The sequence below is a fragment of the Oncorhynchus nerka genome, linkage group LG9b (assembly GCF_034236695.1).
Source record: "Oncorhynchus nerka isolate Pitt River linkage group LG9b, Oner_Uvic_2.0, whole genome shotgun sequence".
Classification (NCBI taxonomy): Eukaryota; Metazoa; Chordata; class Actinopteri; order Salmoniformes; family Salmonidae; genus Oncorhynchus; species Oncorhynchus nerka.
This window is the reverse complement of record NC_088424.1, coordinates 26,570,386-26,591,373: the sequence shown is the minus strand read 5'-3', so window position 1 is coordinate 26,591,373 and position 20,988 is coordinate 26,570,386. Positions and strand designations below refer to the sequence as shown.

Here is a 20,988-nt window from a genome sequence, read left to right as displayed (position 1 = left end):
CTGAGGGCACAGCCAGAGGTGTGTGTGTTGGTGTGTGCGTGTGCGTGTAGGTTGTTGTGACTATCATTGTGTGTTATTTTGGACTTCATTTGCATATTTTTCTTAGTCAGCATTTTTTTTTTTAAATGTGTGTCTGTTTTTCTAAACCAGTATATTTCAGTCAGGCTCGGCATGCCTGTGCCTTAGTACCTTTACATTTAGCAGATGCTCTTATCTAGAGCTACTTACAATTTGTGCATTCATCTCAAGATAGCTAGGTGGGACAACCACATATCACAGTCGTAGTAAGCACATTTTCCATGAACAAAGTAGTTATCAGCAAAGTCAGTACTAGTAGGTTATTTAAGATACTCGTTGAAGAGGTAGGTTTTCAGACATTTTCAGAAGATGGGAAGAACCTCCACTGTCCTGATGTTAGGGGGATGCTTGTTCCACCATTAGGGTGCCAGGACAGAGAAGATATTTGACTAGGCTGTGCAGGAGCTGAACCCCTGTAGGGGTGGGAGGGCCAAGAGTCCAGAAGTGGAAAAACGGAGTGCTCAGGTTGGGGTGTTGGGTTTGAGCATAGCCTAAAGGTAGGAAGGGACAGTTTCCCTTGCAGCTCCGTAGGCAAGCACCAGGGTCTTGAAGTGGATGCGAGCTTCGACTGGAAGTTTGTCTCTGTTTGTCTCTGCTGTGGGTGGGTGGGAGGGCTTGTGGGGGGACACACTGGTAGCGTTTGCTGGCCGAGAGCGGTCTAAGGTACACCTCTGACCAGAGTGCCGTCTGAAATGTGCAAATTGATTCTGGAAAATATGTTGTCAAATCAACATTTGGTGCAGTGTGTATGGTCCCTAAGGAGGCATCATGGGAAGTTGAGCTCATTGAGAGGGATCTGAATGAATGGTGATCTCATTACCATGTGAGAGACTAACACTGCTAATAACTCTCACTATCACCTCTCTAACGCCCTATCTTAGGTGGGATGTCTTCATTGCCCTTTGGCTTGTAAACACGGTCATTTTTGGGGTGTTGCTATCTTTTTCTGTTTTTGGGAGACGTCACTTTGTAGAGACATAACATACATTCCAAGGATGATGTCATGATTTGGGTTAGGGTTATGTTATCCACTCAGTCAATTTTTTTGTATTATTTCTCTATTTTCTTTCTTTCTGCATTGTTGGGAAGGGCCCGTAAGTAAAACATGTGATTTGCTGCTGCTACTCTTTATTTTACTCTTATTATTATAATTATCTATCCTGCTGCCTACTCAGATTACCCTGCCTTCATGTACATACAGTGCCTTGCAAAAGTATTCATACCCCTTGGTCGTTTTTCCTATTTTGTTGCATTACAACCTGTAATTTCTCGTTCTTCAAAGTGGTAGGCATGTTGTGTAAATCAAATGATACAAACCCTCAAAAAAATCTATTTTAATTCCAGGTTGTAAGGCAACAAAATAGGCAAAATGCCAAAAGGGAAGTGACTACTTTCGCAAAGCACTGTATCTACCTCAAATACCTCATACCTCTGCACATTGATCTGGAATGTATTGCTACATTTGTGTGCATTTAATTCCTCTTGTGTTACTGTTTTTCTTTTATTATATATATATATTTTTACATTGTTGGGAAGGGCTCATCAGCAAGCATTTCACGGTTAAGTCTAATCCCGTTGTATTTGGAGCATGTGACAAATACAATTTGATTTGATTTGAAGTACGACAGTACTTAGCCTATTTCAACAAAGAAAAGGAGTCAAAACACAACTCTATCCATGCATTTATAATTGGGCTTAAGTTGTACTGTGTCGTAGCTGTGTCGTAGAGTGAGTTTGCTTGTGATGTTCAGAAGGTTTTATGTGTAGTGGTTATGAGTGTGCCAGTGTTTGTGTATGTCTTCTATACAGCTGCTCTACACATGTTATCTATAGCTACAGCAGTTATATCTGTCTGTCAAGATACAATTTGTGATTTTGCCCATAGATGTAAAACATTAGCATAACAGGGGTACCTTTCCAAGTCTTGTGTACTTATACAGTAAAAATCTCAAATTTGGACCCATCTACTCATTCTAGGGTTTTTCTTTATTTTTGCTATTTTCTACATTGTAGAATAGTGAAGTCATCAAAACTATGAAATAACAAATATGGAATCATGTAGTAACCAAAAAAGTAACCAACAAATCCAAATATATTTTGTATTTGACATTCTTCAAAGAAGTCACCCTTTGCCTTGATGACAGCTTCGCACACTATTGGCATTCTTGGTATTTGGGGCTCCCGAGTGGCACAGGGGTCTAAGGCACTGCATCTCAGTGCTAGAGGTGTCACTAAATACCAGGCTGTATCACAACCAGCCGTGATTGGAAGTCCCATAGGGCGGCGCACAATTGGCCCAGCGTCGTCAGGGTTTGGCCGGTGTAGGCCGTCATTGTAAATAAGAATTTGTTCTTAACTGACTTGCCTAGTTAAATAAAAATAAAACTATTATCTCAACAAGCTTCATGAGGTAGTCACCTGGAATGCATTTCAATTAACAGCTGTGCCTTGTTAAACGTTTGTGGAATTTCTTTCCTTCTTAATGTGTTTGAGCCAATCAGTTGTGTTGTGACAAGGTAGGGGTGTTATACAGAAGAAAGCCCTATTTGATAAAAAAAAGTCCATATTATGGCAGGAACAGTCACAAAAACGATCAAGCGTTATGATGAAACTGGCTCTCATGAGGACCGCCACAGGAAAGAAATACCCAGAGTTAACTCTGCTGCAGAGGATAAGTGTCACGTTCTGACCTTTATTTCCTTTGTTTTGTCTTTATTTAGTATGGTCAGGGCGTGAGTTGGGGTGAGTAGTCTATGTGTGTTTTTCTATGTTGGGGTTTTGAGTTCAGCCTAGTATGGTTCTCAATCAGAGGCAGGTGTCTTTAGTTGTCTCTGATTGAGAATCATACTTAGGTAGCCTGGGTTTCGCTTTTGGTTGGTGGGTGTTTGTTTCCGTGTGAGTGTTTGTTGCCACACGGTACTGTTTCGGTTTTCGTTCATTTTCATGTTTATTGTTTTGTATTTCATAGTGTTCAGTTTATGTCTTAAAATAAACGTTATGGACACTTACCACGCTGCGCATTGGTCCTCCGATCCTTCTCGCTTTTCCTCCTCAGAAGAGGAGGAGGAATACCATTACAATAAGTTCATTTGAGTTACCAACCTCAGAAATTGCAGCCCAAATAAATCCTTCACAGAGTTCAAGTAACCGACACGTGAATCAGGCCTTCATAGTCGAATTGCTGCAAAGAAACCACTACTCAGTCCAAATTTGCGATTTTTGGTTCCAACTGCCGTATCTTTGTGAGATGCAGAGTAGATGAACGGATGATCTCCGCATGTGTGGGTCCCACTGTGGAGCATAGAGGAGTAGGTGTGATGGTGCTTTGCTGGGGACACTGTCAGTGATTTATTTATAATTCAAGGCACACTTAACCAGTATGGCTACCACAGCATTCTGCAGCGATACGCCATCCCATCTGGTTTGCGCTTAGTGGGACTATCATTTGTTTTCAACAGGACAATGACCCAACACACCTCCAGGCTGTGTAAGGGCTATTTGACCAAGAAGGAGAGTGATGGAGTGCTGCATCAGATGACCTGGCCTCCACAATCACCCAACCTCAACCCAATTGAGATGGTCTGGGATGAATTGGACCGCAGAGTGAAGGAAAAGCAGCCAACAAGTGCTCAGCATATGTGGGAATTCCTTCAAGACTATTGGAAAAGCATACCAGGTGAAGCTGGTTGAGAGAATGCTAGGAGTGTGCAAAGCTGTCATCAAGGCAAAGCGTGGCTATTTTGAAGAATCTCAAATATAAAATATATTTGGATTTGTTTAACACTTTTTTAGTTACTACATTACATTACATTACATTTAAGTCATTTAGCAGACGCTCTTATCCAGAGCGACTTACAAATTGGTGCTTTCACCTTATGACATCCAGTGGAACAGCCACTTTACAATAGTGCATCTAGGTCTTTTAAGGGGGGGGGGGTGAGAAGGATTACTTTATCCTATCCTAGGTATTCCTTAAAGAGGTGGGGTTTCAGGTGTCTCCGGAAGGTGGTGATTGACTCCGCTGTCCTGGCGTCGTGAGGGAGTAGTTATTAAACTGATAAAAGACAAAAGTGCTGAATTCCTGTCAGAAAACTCACGCTGTCTGCACCTGAGAGACCCGCAAAGGTAACGGTGGCTGGGCAAACCTTGCAAAGTTGCAATCAAACATTATCCCGATTCACACTAATATATATTCCTAAAAACAGTAGCGCAACACTAAATCAATGACGATCTAATGTGTTTATGTGTCTACTCTAAACCAACTCAATATACAAATATAGGATCATAATTTCATCCAGTTTGCTACAGCAGGAAAATCCTAATTCAGCAACAGGAAATGTGAATTATTATGTGGATTATAATGAATTGACATTTCTGTAGGGGTTGATACATTTATTATTAGGGCAAATCAAGTCTGAAATTTCAAAGTGGAAATTACAACGTTTAGAATCATTTTTAAAGCTCAAATACACTACATGTTTGCATTTCCTGCTGTGAGGGACAATTCTCAGCAACAAGAGTGATCAAATTAAGGTGCTACATCTGTATATGGCCTTTTTGTAAATAAGCCAAACACAGCGTGTTTCTGTACTGTGCTGTGCGTCAGTCTGGATGTTCCACTGTATGTACCGGATATGCACAGACAGGTACAAGTCTCTGAAATCAGATGGAAAATGCGATGCCTCCGGGCAGGCACACTTGTTCCTCTCTTGGAAATTCCAGAGCCCTGCACTAACCTCTTTATGTGCCCCCTGGCTGCTCCAGGTACATATCTTAACGTCATTCACACTCTACTGACAGCCAGACCGCACTCACTTACTCCAGGTAGAAACAAAATGGTGGACCACAGTTCCAGAGCCAATGAACTGCACTGCATGCTTGTACTTGAGTCATCAACATTCACAAGTTCAACAACTGAGAAAACACGGCCAAGTTTGGTGAAATGAAAACATACAAAATATTTGTGGTTTTAGTAAGTGCATAAGATTAAATCTGTACATTTGAATAGTTATCTGCAAGATACTGTAGGTATCACTAATAGAGGGAAACGAACAAAAGTGAGATAATGAAATTAGCTGGTTTCAGATTACAGACCAAAATACTGTGAACATCTAAGGTCCAAAGCTGGTGGGAGACGTAGGCTACTTTTCAGTCACTGATAAGCACTGAACACTCCTAGGATTCTTTGGCACAGTGTTTCAGAATCAACGTTTATGTCCACGAACAAGGGCATAATAGACCAATATAATATCCAGACTACCAGAGGGAAATATTTGGCATCTGAACTAAAGATAAGGCAAGGTTTTTTTTGTGGAAAACTATTGCAATGTTCAAAACATACAATAAGTAAGTAAGATATAATATTCCTCGACTTCTTTTTAAATTATTTTAGATGGATAACAAGGGGACCTGCTGACACCGACAGCTGGAATATTCCCTTTAACATGAAGACACTATTTTCTGAAAGCAAAAAACATCAAGCTGGTGTTTCTACTGATAAAAGCAGCTTCAGTGAGCAAATGACAAGTAGGGCCTGAGAACGTGTGAGGAACTTTCAAAGACATTCCATGACAGCAGTATAGTGTCCCACATGAATGAATGTTCTAGAGATGTGTGAGCCTAGATCTACAGAGCTGATGACAGCCCTCTCTCTCCCTCTGATTCCTGAGTGAGATAGCTGTACACAGACAAGCCTCGACAATGCCCTCTAACTCAAAAACAAGCTGAAAACATCTGAAAAGCTGTCAGGAACCCTGCTATTTACACTGGCAAACAGCCCTCCAGGTGGGAGAGAGGGAAAACGTGTGTTTTGGTAAAGTTAACACTATGTTGTAAGAGAAGTGAGGATTTCATGTTGAAGTTCTCCCAGAACAGATGCATTACCAAATCTGACTGTCTCGTTGATTTCCTACCACCACCATTTTTCATGAAGCTTTGCTATTTGCAGAGGTTGCGTGACATTTCCACCACCACCGCTACCATTACCACCAGTACTATTATTGAATCACCATTATCGTTTATTTCGTTGTGTCTCAAATCACACTCTATATGGCAATATTTTTCGTCAATTGGGCGACGCTTTGCGGAAATTTGCAACACCAACAAACATGGAAGAGAGTGAATGTGACACAGAGCACGGAGACACGGAGCTCGTACCTAAAAGAGGGGCAACTTCGGTCGCATGGACGTGGTTTGGGTATAAAAATTCTGACACGAACCAGAAAACCGTCCACAGCGAAATATGCCGCAGGCCGGTCCCGACAACAGCCTCAAACACCACTAACCTCTTACCACCTACACGGTCCCGACAACAGCCTCAAACACCACTAACCTCTTACCACCTACACGGTCCCGACAACAGCCTCAAACACCACTAACCTCTTACCACCTACACGGCCCCGACAACAGCCTCAAACACCACTAACCTCTTACCACCTACACGGTCCCGACAACAGCCTCAAACACCACTAACCTCTTACCACCTACACGGTGCCGACAACAGGCTTAAACACCACTAACCTCTTACCACCTACACGGTGCCGACAACAGGCTTAAACACCACTAACCTCTTACCACCTACACGGTCCCGACAACAGGCTCAAACACCACTAACCTCTTACCACCTACACGGTCCCGACAACAGGCTCAAACACCACTAACCTCTTACCACCTACACGGTCCCGACAACAGGCTCAAACACCACTAACCTCTTTTACCACCTACGCAAGAATCATGTGAAACAGTACAGAGAGAGTCTACGGATGACACCCACAAAAAGTACAGTCAAGTGCTCAAAACAAACCCCCGACTCAGACGTTGCAAGAGACTTTTTCCTGCGGCACACCGTATGGCAAAGAATCACGAAGATGGAAGGAGATACCAGCTGCCGTTACAACTTACATCTGGAAAGACATGGCCCCAATTTACATGGTTGTGAAACGGGGGTTTCGTGAGTTGGTCCTAACACTCAACCCAAGGTACCAAATGCACATTGATATGTGACACGTATTAATGCCAAAATAACATGCAAAACAGGCAAGGACCCCCCCCAAAAAAATAAAATATAAATTAGGCCTATATTTATTTTGTTTGCAACTATATTTGAAGTGTTTTCTATTTAACTTTTTAGATTTTATACATTAATATTTTATATTTTGTTACATGCTTATTTAATCAATTGAATTTACAGAAAATGTGCTATATCGTGATATGTATCGTTAATCGGGATATGAAATGACCTTTATCGGGATATGAGATTTTGGCCATATCGCCCATCCCTAACCACCACCATTCATATCACCACACTACCACCACCACACCCAAGAGCTTGCTGTCTGTCTTACCTGACTGCTGTGTGCTTTGCAGTGGGGCTGTACTGTTATCCATGAGTCTGTGACTGACTCCATTGGGGCAGCCTGTTGAGGTGGCGGTGGTGGTGGTGGTGGTGGTGGCAGAGCCATTCACGTGCATCCCTGTACCTCCGTTCCTCTTGACCGAGCTGGAGCGTGTGGGGACCGGCATGAACGTGGGGTCCAGGTCCATAATCAACTGGTTGAGCTGGTCGATGGAGTTATCAATGTCCACGGTCAAAGAGTTGAACTCCTCGTCTCGCTTGTTCTTGTTGACGACCGCAGGAGACTGCTCAGTGTGAGTTTGTGGCAGGGCCATCACCGTTCTCTGGACAGCAGTGTCCATCCTCAGCACAGAGCTTTGTTGTGGCACTGTAGAGGCTGGTGGTTTGGGTGGGCTTCCCTCCTGCTGCTTGTTGTCCCCTGGGTACCTCTCCCTTTCCTCACCCTCCTCGGCCTGCAGGTAGGCATATTGATGGGCTGCTACCATCTGCTGCTGGCGCACCCAGGTGTGTGTGGAGTAGCTGCCCTGCAGGTAGACCTGCTGCTTGGGCATGGGAATAGTGCTGGCTGGGGTGGAGGCAGAGATCGAAGCACTCCTTTGGCCCAGACAGCCCCTCCGGGCCTCAGCATAGGCCCTCTCATACTCCTCCATGGCTGCAGGGGCTGGGTGGTGGTGCTGGGGCTGGTGGGGAGGCTGGTGCTGGAGCTCCTCTCCCCCGGGGCTGCCAAAGCCATCCGACAGCAGGGAATTCTGGCTGCTCTTGTGACAGGACGATGACAGGGTTCCCAGGCTGTCCACACTGTGCAGGTCGTGACCCGACAGGAGGACCAGGTCATCCAGGATGTCCGTTTCCCTCTCCCTGGGGGGCCGCGGGTCTCCGACGACATGCACCTGGACTTGGACCAGTCTCTGGAAGGCCACCCCTCCTGGCCCTCCACCTCCGCACTCAGACATCTCCTCAAGCTCTCGGGAGGGTTCCTCCAGGCCGAACCCACTCAGCAGGCGCTTCAGCTGAGCCTTTTCCTGGCGGCTGGGACCCTGCTGGGACCTGGTGCTGGTGCTGATGGGAACTGGGGGTCGCTCGGTCCACAGGGAGGTGCTGGACAGGCCTGAGTCGCTGCTGGCTGACAGGGCGTGTTCGCTGTGGTCGGGGCTGCTGGTGATAGATGTGGCTCGGTGGGCTCCACGGCCTAGGGTCATGTTGGTGGATCCTCCCCCATTAGCGCTCCTCTTGGACAGGGCTGCTTTGTCCTGGGCCAGGCCCTGAGAGCGAGGCACTGGAACGACAAGAGATGGAGCGTCTTCAAACGGTCAGCTGGTATGGAGACACACACAGACATGACCACACATGGACACACACACATACAGGTGGATGACCACAAAGACGCTCACATGACCAAAAAGACGATCACGTTCTCACATACACAAATAAGTTCTTACATTCACAATCACATGGAATGAACAACAAGTACAGCGCGCAGATAAAAACAAACAGGGATACACAAACTCACACCCTTTGACACACAAACATTCAAATGAACACACACATTAACTCAAAAGTATGCCACATTTCCAGAGCTGGTGGACAATGAGTAGGCTACAGATTGTAAGAACAACAAAGCAAGGGAATTATCAGCACTTTGACTGCACATGACAAGAGTGTTCTCCTAGACAACAGTGCAGCACAGAATAGTTTCCCCTCAATCTCAAACCAAAACAACACAAACTAATCACAAAATCTAACCATTCTGATGAAATAAAACCACAAAAGTATCACCAACCAACACTGATTTAGGCTAGAGTTGATCCCACTCCAAGAACTCCCAAGTTCTAACCATCAGCCACATTATTTTGCGGAAAAAAAAACACCTATAACTCTCATTCGTACATTGTGCTGTACGGTGTTCCCCATGTTCAGGTTATATAACTAACTAGTGATGGAAGCCAAGAAGCCACCCATCTGTCTCTCCGTGTGCTGATATAGGAGAGACAAAGTAATGTTTAGTCCCCAGTCAGTCAGTCAGTCAGTCACAGTGTTTGATCTCTGCATTCCTCACTGTGGGGTGATTTACCAACCCGTCCACACTACCCTTTGACCCTCCAACATATGTCTAAACAGCCCAGTTAAACCCTGGGCAGAAAAATACAACCACAGTCAGAGATCAAAGCAGCACAGTCAAATCCATCGCTCTTGCTCCTTCCTCGAATAGATTACTGAAGAGAAAATGAAAGAGTTCTAGCTAGCTAACAAGACAAGCAACCGGTGCTTACAGAATGCAGCTCAATGCATTAGACGTATTCCATGTGCAAGCGAAGGCTGTGTTGAAGTCGTGGGTAAAAGCACCATTCCACAATCAGTGTCACTCTCCTCTAGCTCAACAAAGGAGAGTTAGCAACATGACCCTGGTGCCTCTGTCTCAATCTGGTGCGTTAAGTACTTACCTTTCAGTCAAGCCAATAGGGCTGTTGTAGGATCTGAATACCAGACACGCATGATAAAAGAGATACCCTCCTCCTCTACCCTGCCTTATGCTGGTTTACACCTACACACACACACACACACACACACACACACACACACACACACACACACACACACACACACACACACACACACACACACACGCACACACACAAGCACACACATAGGGTTCTCTTGAACTCACATCCGGCTCTCTACAGCAAGTCTCAGGCCTCCTCAGCAGGCTACATTCCAGGTCAGAACAGAACTCCTAGGAGAATTCCAACAGATCCCTCTACAACATTACAACGCAAAGGTAGTAACAATTCTGAAGACAGATTCTCCCTCCTCTCTCTCGCTCTCTCCCTCTGGTGCCTCAGTATGTTACCCTCCCACTTCTCCCCCCTCTTCCTCTTCCCTCAAGGCCCCCCTTCTTCTTCAAAATAGAATGCAGACACAGCTCTTACCTTCTCCTTCACCGGCTGCAGGTAAATAAGTGCACGCAGTAGACAACTACCATCTCCCGCATAATAAAATTGAGAAATAGAGGGAATATGGAGAGCAGGAGGTGATAAATAAGGACTGTGAAGTTTAGCAAACAGATAGTAGGCTCCCACACACACATACTGGTCCTGCTAGCAGTGAGAAGGAAGGTGAGAGTATTTGCACTCCACACAGGGGGGACCGTGAGGAATGTAAACAAGTGGGGAGGGACCATGGGGTGAGGGAGGGGCCATGGGGTGGGGGCGGGTTCGGTGCTGAGCTGTAACCCGAACTCGAGGAGGACAAGGGTATGAGAGAGCGAGAGAGAGACCATATTAGAGACCCATATTTCCCTCAGATTACACAGATTCACAAAGATTTTGAAAATAAACTCAACTCAAACTCCCATATCTACTGGGTGAAATACAACGGTGTGCCATCACAGCAGCAAGATTTGTAACTTGTTGTCACAAGAAAAGGGCAACCAGTGAAGAACCAACACCTTTGTAAATACAACCCATATTTATGTTTATTTATTTTCCCTTTTGTACTTTACTATTTGCACGTCGTTACAACATTGTATATAGACATAATATGACATTTGAAATGTCTTTATTCTTTTGGAACTTCTGTGAGTGTAATGTTTTCTGTAAATTGTTATTATTTATTTCCCTTTTGTTTATTATCTATTTCCTCTTGCTTTGGCAATGTTAACATATGTTTCCCATGCCAATAAAGCCCTTGAATTGAATTGAGTTGAATTGAGAAAGAGAGAGAGAGAAGCAGAGAGGATTGAAAACAACATTTCTTCTCCTCTCCTCCTTCCCGCTTTCTTCCACACTGTAGAGAGAGACTTAATTAGAGCAAGCCTGCCTTCTAGTTGGGCCCTCTGCTGGTTTTTTGAAACCTGCCCAGATAGCCAGGTTGTTTTTCTCTCGCTCTGGTGTATTATGAAATTACATGTCTGCCATCTTTACTAGATGCTGTTCTTCCACTAACCTCGTTGCAACTCCCCTCCAAGTCTCCGACCACTACCTTGTATCCTTTTCCCTCTCGCTCTCATCCAACACTTCCCACACTGCCCCTACTCGGATGGTATCGCGCCGTCCCAACCTTCGCTCTCTCTGCTACTCTCTCCTCTTCCATCCTATCATCTCTTCCCTCTGCTCAAACCTTCTCCAACCTATCTCCTGATTCTGCCTCCTCAACCCTCCTCTCCTCCCTTTCTGCATCCTTTGACTCTCTATGTCCCCTATCCTCCAGGCCGGCTCGGTCCTCCCCTCCCGCTCCGTGGCTCGACGACTCATTGCGAGCTCACAGAACAGGGCTCCGGGCAGCCGAGCGGAAATGGAGGAAAACTGCCTCCCCTGCGGACCTGACATCCTTTCACTCCCTCCTCTCTACATTTTCCTCTTCTCTCTCTGCTGCTAAAGCCACTTTCTACCACTCTAAATTCCAAGCATCTGCCTCTAACCCTAGGAAGCTCTTTGCAACCTTCTCCTCCCTCCTGAATCCTCCTCCCCCTCCCCCCTCCTCCCTCTCTGCAGATGACTTCGTCAACCATTTTGAAAAGAAGGTCGACGACATCCGATCCTCGTTTGCTAAGTCAAACGACACCGCTGGTTCTGCTCACACTGCCCTACCCTGTGCTCTGACCTCTTTCTCCCCTCTCTCTCCAGATGAAATCTCGCGTCTTGTGACGGCCGGCCGCCCTACAACCTGCCCGCTTGACCCTATCCCCTCCTCTCTTCTCCAGACCATTTCCGGAGACCTCCTCCCTTACCTCACCTCGCTCATCAACTCATCCCTGACCGCTGGCTACGTCCCTTCCGTCTTCAAGAGAGCGAGAGTTGCACCCCTTCTGAAAAAACCTACACTCGATCCCTCCGATGTCAACAACTACAGACCAGTATCCCTTCTTTCTTTTCTCTCCAAAACTCTTGAACGTGCCGTCCTTGGCCAGCTCTCCCGCTATCTCTCTCAGAATGACCTTCTTGATCCAAATCAGTCAGGTTTCAAGACTAGTCATTCAACTGAGACTGCTCTTCTCTGTATCACGGAGGCGCTCCGCACTGCTAAAGCTAACTCTCTCTCCTCTGCTCTCATCCTTCTAGACCTATCGGCTGCCTTCGATACTGTGAACCATCAGATCCTCCTCTCCACCCTCTCCGAGTTGGGCATCTTTGGATTGCGTCCTACCTGACAGGTCGCTCCTACCAGGTGGCGTGGCGAGAATCCGTCTCCACACCACGTGCTCTCACCACTGGTGTCCCCCAGGGCTCTGTTCTAGGCCCTCTCCTATTCTCGCTATACACCAAGTCACTTGGCTCTGTCATAACCTCACATGGTCTCTCCTATCATTGCTATGCAGACGACACACAATTAATCTTCTCCTTTCCCCTTCTGATGACCAGGTGGCGAATCGCATCTCTGCATGTCTGGCAGACATATCCGTGTGGATGACGGATCACCACCTCAAGCTGAACCTCGGCAAGACGGAGCTGCTCTTCCTCCCGGGAAGGACTGCCCGTTCCATGATCTCGCCATCACGGTTGACAACTCCATTGTGTCCTCCTCCCAGAGCGCTAAGAACCTTGGCGTGATCCTGGACAACACCCTGTCGTTCTCAACTAACATCAAGGCGGTGGCCCGTTCCTGTAGGTTCATGCTCTACAACATCCGCAGAGTACGACCCTGCCTCACACAGGAAGCGGCGCAGGTCCTAATCCAGGCACTTGTCATCTCCCGTCTGGATTACTGCAACTCGCTGTTGGCTGGGCTCCCTGCCTGTGCCATTAAACCCCTACAACTCATCCAGAACGCCGCAGCCCGTCTGGTGTTCAACCTTCCCAAGTTCTCTCCGTCACCCCGCTCCTCCGCTCCCTCCACTGGCTTCCAGTTGAAGCTCGCATCCGCTACAAGACCATGGTGCTTGCCTACGGAGCTGTGAGGGGAACGGCACCTCAGTACCTCCAGGCTCTGATCAGGCCCTACACCCAAACAAGGGCACTGCGTTCATCCACCTCTGGCCTGCTCGCCTCCCTACCACTGAGGAAGTACAGTTCCCGCTCAGCCCAGTCAAAACTGTTCGCTGCTCTGGCCCCCCAATGGTGGAACAAACTCCCTCACGACGCCAGGACAGCGGAGTCAATCACCACCTTCCGGAGACACCTGAAACCCCACCTCTTTAAGGAATACCTAGGATAGGATAAAGTAATCCCTCTCACCCCCCCTCCCCCTGAAAAGATTTAGATGCACTACTGTTCCACTGGAGGTCATAAGGTGAATGCACCAATTTGTAAGTCGCTCTGGATAAGAGCGTCTGCTAAATGACTTAAATGTAATGTAAATGATCAGTGCTGCGTACAACACAGCGTGGAAACAGATGTGCCCTCGCCTCAAGTATGGGGTTCAACAATTGTTTCTCCTGTTTTTGTCTATCGTAAAACACACACTGGCATGGCTGAGGTTCATGGGTGGTTAATCAAGTATGGTCCCATCTGGTGGTCTTCATCTTTGACCCATTTCATCTATCCTAGACCTTCAAGTTTCAAGTTTTTATTGTCACTTGCACTAGTACAGTGAAATGCCTTTATTTCTTGCTAAAAAGAGCACCCGGCTAACTAGCTATTCATTTCGCATTGGTTACACCTACCTACCTTTTGACCTCCTCCTTTTCCGCAGCAACCAGTGATCCAAGTCAACAGCATCAATGTAACAGTATAGCTTCCATCCTTCTCATCGCCCCTACCTGGGCTCGAACCAGGGACCCTTTGCTCACATCAACAACTGCCTCCCACGAAGCATCATTACCCATCGCTCCACAAAAGCCGCGGCCTTTGCTGAGCAAGGGGAACCACTACTTCGAGGCCTCAGGGCGAGTGATGTCACCGCTTGAAACGCTATTAGCGCGCACCCCGCTATCTAGCTAGCCATTTCACATCGGTTACACGTGCGTGGTGCTTGTTACGTGTGTGAGCAAATGATGTGTGTGTGTGCGTGTGTGTAAACGGGTGGGGTGGGGAGGAATGGAGGCATTAATCAAACAACTTTTGGATAGAAATTGTACATTTTCTTAGGTTATTATGGTGTTATAAAACACTTCACACTCAACAAGCATTAGGGCAAATGGGAATGTAGCTGCAAAACTGTTGCTCTGAAGCCAACTATTCTTAACCCCCAGAGGGACTGTTGTTGCTACACCTTTGAAATTACCCTACTCTTACTCTGCTCCATTCACATGACTGTTATTACCATCTTCCATCCCTCCTCCACCTCTCCTACTGTATGACAGGTCTGTGAGTCATGAAGCTTAATGACCATCATCATCCTCATTTCTATCCCTCCTGGCCAGGCCCTGGCCTAGCTGCCGTTAAAGGGAAGGTTGCACAATATATTTCTACAAAATGAACAACGCAGATGGATTCAATTCCATCTAAACAGTCTTTAAGCAACAGTGTATAAGAAAAATATGTTATGCACTTCTATTTTTGCAATTTGAATTACATTGATCAAAACTCATACACCAACAATCAATTGCGGCTTTGATGTCAAGAAGGGAACGGCCTGATGGTAGCGGCAGTGCACTACAACCACTGTTTACCGGCATGCATGTTTGTCCGAAATGTGAGAAGTTTGACCGCTTTGTGAGGAGGGGAACCCCTGGTGCTTCGGTCATTTTGATGGCTACCAACAGTGGAAGAGTGGATTCACCATGAAGCTGAGGCTAAAAACCGGTTCTGTGCTCACAGTCAATGTAGGCTTCAAGTCCACTGACACCACCAGTGCTACTGCAGCATAACAATCAGGTAAGTACAGTTGAAGTCGGAAGTTTACATACACTTAGGTTGGAGTCATTAAAACTCATTTTTCAACCACTCCACAAATTTCTTGTTAACGAACTGTAGTTTTGGCAAGTCGGTTAGGACATCTACTTTGTGTATGACACAAGTCATTTTTCCAACAATTGTTTACAGACCGATTATTTCACTTATAATTCACTGTATTACAATTCCAGTGGGTCAGAAGTTTACATACATTTTAAACTGCTTGGAAATTTTCAGAAAATGATGTCATGTCTTTAGAAGCCTCTGAGAGTCTAATTGACATCATTTGAGTCAATTGGAGGTGTACCTGTGGATGTATTTCAAGGCCTACCTTCGAACTCAGTGCCTCTTTGCTTGACATCATGGGAAAATCTAAAGAAATCAGTCAAGACCTCATAAAAAAAATGTAAACCTCCACAAGTCTGTTTTATCCTTGGGAGCAATTTCCAAACGCCTGAAGGTACCACGTTTATCTGTACAAACAATAGTACGCAAGTAGGGACCACGCAGTCATCATACCACTCAGGAAGGCGAAGCATTCTGTCTCGTAGAGATGAACATACTTTGGTGCGAAAAGTGCAAATCACTTGAAAGGCCGCTCAGCAAGGAAGAAGTCACTGCTCCAAAACCGCCATAAAAAAGCCAGATTATGGTTTGCAACTGCACATGGGGACAAAGATCATACTTTTTGGAGAAAAGTAGAACTGTTTGACCATAATGACCATTGTTATGTCGATATATTAAATTATATATTATGGATACATTATGTGGATATATTGAAGCAAAATCTCAAGACATTACTCAGGATGTTAAGGAGTCGTCATTGCAAAGCCTTGACCTCAAGCCTATAGTAAATGTGTGGGCAGAACTGAAAAAGTGTGTATGAGCAAGGAGGCCTACAAACCTGACTCAGTTACACCAGCTCTGTCAGGAGGAATGGGCCAAAATCCACCCAACTTATTGTGGGAAGCTTGTGGAAGGCTACCCAAAACATTTGACCCAAGTTAAACTATTTAAAGGCAATGCTACCAAATACTAATTGAGTGTATGTAAACTTCTGACCCACTGGGAATGTGATGAAAGAAATAAAAGCTTAAATAAATCATTCTCTCTACTATTATTCTGACATTTCACATTCTTAAAATAAAGTGGTTATCCTAACTGACCTAAGACCTGGAATTTTTATTAGGATTAAATGTCAGGAATTGTGAAAAACTGAGTTCAAATATATTTGACTAAGGTGTATGTAAACTTCCGACCTCAACTGTAGGTACTAAAGTGCCCAAAGATTTTTGTCATGTTATATTGCTATTAGATTATGAAAAACCAGGATAACTATATACAGTGCATTCGGAAAGCATTCAGACCCCTTACCTTTTTCCAGATTTTGTTACGTTACAGCATTTTGTTACATTACAGCCTAATGGACATGATTTGGAAAGGCACACACCTGTCTGTATAAGGTCCCACAGTTGACAGTGCATGTCCGAGCAAAAACCAAGCCATGAGGTTGAAGGAACTCAGAGACAGGATTTTGTCAAGGCACAGATATGGGGAAGGGTACCAAAAAAAAGGGAAGGGTACCAAGAAAACAGTGGACTCCATCATTCTTAAATGGAAGAAGTTTGGAACCACCAACTCTTCCTAGAGCTAGCCACCCGGCCAAACTGAGCAATAGGGAGAAGGGCCTTGGTCAGGGTGACCAAGAACCCTGACCAAGAACCTAATGGTCACTCTGACAGAGCTCCAGAGTTCCTCTGTGGAGATGGGAGAACCTTCCAGATGGACAACCCTCTCTGCAGCACTCCACCAATCAGGCCTTTATGGTAGAGTGGCCAGACGGAAGCTACTCTACAGTAAAAGGCCCAAGACAGCCTGCTTGGAGTTTTGGCAAAAGGCACCTAAAGGAATTTCAGACCATGAGAAACAAGATTCTCTGGCTGAAAGATTGAACTCTTTGGTCTGAATGCCAAGCGTCGAGTCTGGAGGGCAGCTGGCGCCATCTTTACGGTGAAGCATGGTGGTGGCAGCATCACGCTGTGGGGATTTTTTTCAGAGGCAGAGACTGCAAGATTAGTCAGGATCGAGGGAAAGATGAACGGAGCAAAGTACAGAGATCCTTGATGAAAACCTGCTCCAGAGCATTCAGGACCTCAGACTGGGGTGAAGGTTCATCTTCCAACAGGACAATGACCCTAAGCACACAGCCAATACAACGCAGGAGTGGCTTCGGGCCAAGTCTCTGAATCCCCTTGAGTGGCCCAGCCAGAGTCCGGACTTAAACCCGATCGAACATCTCTGGAGAGACCTGAAAACAGCTGTCCAGCAACGCTCCCCCCATCCAACCTGACAGAGCTTGAGAGGATCTGCAGAGAATAATGGGAGAAACTCCCCAAATACAGGTGTGCCAAGCTTGTAGCATCATACCCAAGAAGACTCAAGGCTGTAATCGCTTACAAAGGTGCTTCAACAAAGTACTGAGTGAAGGGTCGGAATAGTTGTGTAAATGTGATATTCCCGTTTTTTTTAATACATTTGCTAAAATAGATTAAAAAACGTTTTTGATTTGTAATTGTGCGGTATTGTGTGTAGATTTCTGAGGGATTTTTTAAAAAGTCAAGCAGTCTGAATACTTTCCGAATGCACTGTAAGTGCACCTGGCCATGCATAAGGAACTGTCCCACTCACACAGATCTAGCATGGGGTTTGGGGATGGAAGCTAGCTAGAAAGAAAGCTACAGCAACTCCATCAATAGAATACGTTTTAAAAACGTAAAATACGTAAAATTCCAATCGGATTAATGTAATTCTTTATTTCAAGGTATGTCTTTATTTTTGCTAAACTGGCTGATCTTTATGGTCTGACATAACTTGCAGGATATCACGGTAGCCAATGTTTGAATAGCACTCAGATTAGGATGTGGCTAGCTATAGCTACCATCGGCCAACAACAGAGTTTTAGCCAGTTTGGCTATAGACTTTCAATGTATAATATCTAACAGTAGGAGAAATGCTGATGTGCTGAACTGCTAATAAGTGATGTGTTTCAAGACTGCTAGTGGTTAGCTAGTAGGGGTAAGCCAGGGGTGTAAAAGGGCTATGAAAAAAGCCTGTGAGCTGTATGTGTTTTCAGAAAGAATTATACAGAATAAATCAATCACAGGATATGGTCAGATGTTCCCTTTATTCAGGGCGCCAAAACATTTTTTCAGAAACAATAGTAGGACTCTGCATGAGGTGGGTCTTTACCGTCTTATGTGGACAGTTTCGCCCTGCTAGTGCTCCTCTTTATGTCACATTTCTGAAATATTTTCTTACATAACTTCAGTCAAATTCTGATCAAATATACATTTCTCCCAAATTGCAAATGTAAAGTGATATGTCATATTGGGACATCTAGTTGGAAGGATGAAGCAAATCAGAATGTTTAATGGCAACCTAATTCTGCAATCTTCCCTTTAAGGCCCAGTTTGAGGCCCAGCCAGACAGCCCTCAGCTAAAACATTCCTCGTTAATCCAGACGGCCTGTTAAATGGCTCTACTCTGACTCACTGACTCACTGACTCACTCACCGGGAGCTAGAGGCAGAAACAGAGTTGAGAGAGATGGGAGCCCTCAGTACTGGAGAAGTTTACTGTGGTCTAGGCATTATCTGTGAATAGGCTCAAAGGCGGTTGTTGACACACCTGGTAATGATTACAGGGACACCCCCTGATTCATGTACACGGGAAGTGAGTTTCTAAAAAACAAAACAAACACTGGCTGGATTTGTTTCTGTTGATGGAGAGGACATTTACCCAGGAAAGAGTAGTTCAGTTTCCAGTAAGTTGTGTGAGGTAAAGTATTGTGTAAAAGAAAATCCTGGAAAGAAAATCCTGGTAAAGAAATCTAATTGATTGATACAATAACAACAGCTATATCAATAAGGCTTTGTTTCTAAATGACCTATTCTTATATCCCTCATTAAAGATCAATCCACCATGGTATACTAGAAGATCAACCCAAATTTCAAATAGATTAGATTTAAAAAGCCATTGAAGTAAATGATGTTGCCTTTCCACATACATAACACTGAGGTGGTAAGCAGTCTTTAAAATGGAACGAGTACGTCCTCCTTCCCTTAACCCACTGATTGTCAGCTATTCAGAGGGACACTGGGAGCTGCCAATGGACTGGTAAGTAGCTGCTGAATTCCTGTAGAGCTCCCAGTCTATCCTCTCCAATCTAGAGTTTACATGAGAAAACAAGGCCGTAAATATTCCACAGGAATGCCTCAAAGCAACACTTTTATTTTTCGTTTAGGCTGTTGTTGTATGCCTTTAATTAATATTTTCATTAAAAAAATGTGCTCTTTCATTATGCGCCCAGAGACTCTTGATCTAACACTTCAAACATAAAAGTTGTGTAGTTGAGTTAAAAAAAGCAATATAACAAATTGTCTTTATCATCAAATGGCTTCTATGGGTGTTATATATACATGCTTATTGTATAACGGGCCTGGGTGGATTCATGGTTTAATGCCACCATATCGCTCTATTCTGGGAGGTTGTTGTGAATTCCGTGGTTGAGAAGAGAGATCTGGCAGAGCAGCAACCACCACAGCAAGGAGGGGACGCCCTGACTGTGTGTGTGTGTGTGTGTGTGTGTGTGTGTGTGTGTGTGTGTGTGTGTGTGTGTGTGTGTGTGTGTGTGTGTGTGTGTGTGTGTGTGTGTGTGTGTGTGTGTGTGTGTGTGTGAGAGAGAGAGAGAGAGAGAGAGAGAGAGCACACCCGCGCCTGCGTGAGTGGGTTGGTTGAAGCATGCCTATTAATTTGATACAACAACAACAACAGAATTCTCTGGGGAACTACCCGTTCTCTCTATGACCCCTGGCTTGCTGTATGCCCTAAGGTAGCAGCACTATTCTGTCGCTAGCAAATAACAACCCAAAAGACCTACTGAAACATCTCACTAGAATTTTCCTAACCCTAACCCAAGCTGAGATTGACATGGCCATTCTTAGCAGTAATGAGAATCTCTGTGCCTTTGGTTCATCAAAAGGATATGCTATCCTTCATATCCTCTGTTCGCCGTAGTAAATAAAGAATTTTTCCATACAACTTGCCCTGGTGCAAATCTTTCTTATGAGCAATGGGTCCCACTGCCACATAAACCAGGCCAGTGACGACTGACTGTGTGTGTGTTAATGTAATCACGCTGTGGTCCCTATATGATACAGTACAGAATGAGGTGGGCCAACCAGAGCATAGGACTATGAATCTGTCAAGCTCTGCAGTACTGTTTACAGGGTTGCTGAGAGATCTGTTTCACTGGAAAAAATATTGCAGTTATCACTTCCCACTGGGCACGGACTGGTTGAATCAACATTGATGGCATGTAATTTCAAAGGAAATATGTTGAACCAATGTGGAATAGATGATGAATTAACATCTGTGCCCAGTGGGTTGGCTCTCTAAGGAATGATCCATTTGTTCATTTATAAAAAATAAGCACTGACTGATTGGTTTTACCTGGGTGTACCTGTGTTGGTAAAACTGGAGCTTGGTTAAGGAGTTGTTCCTGACAGGGACAGCTACATGTGGCCCAGAGATTTTACTGGTCAGAAAAAACACCCTAGTAATGGCACAGTGGACAATGTAAGCAGATAAATTCCTGATAAAACTCATAAAACTGACATGCTATACTACTGACCCAGATATGGCTTGGTAACTGGATGAACTTGTTTGTTAGTTATGGTGGATCATGTGATAGTAAGTTAGAGTGATTGGAAGCTTTATCTTCCACACT

The 20,988-nt window shown here is 45.0% G+C and overlaps 1 protein-coding gene across 2 annotated transcripts in view; it reads right to left on the bottom strand.

The window, feature by feature from the left end:
• The window catches only part of LOC115114517 (tensin-3), an 82,654-nt gene that overhangs the window by 38,411 nt on the left and 23,255 nt on the right, over window positions 1-20,988 (bottom strand). For both annotated transcript variants that reach the window (XM_029642819.2, XM_029642818.2), the window contains exon 13: window positions 7,422-8,708. In XM_029642819.2, the coding sequence (XP_029498679.1) occupies window positions 7,422-8,708 (1,287 nt within the window). The remainder of the gene's footprint in view (window positions 1-7,421; window positions 8,709-20,988) is intronic.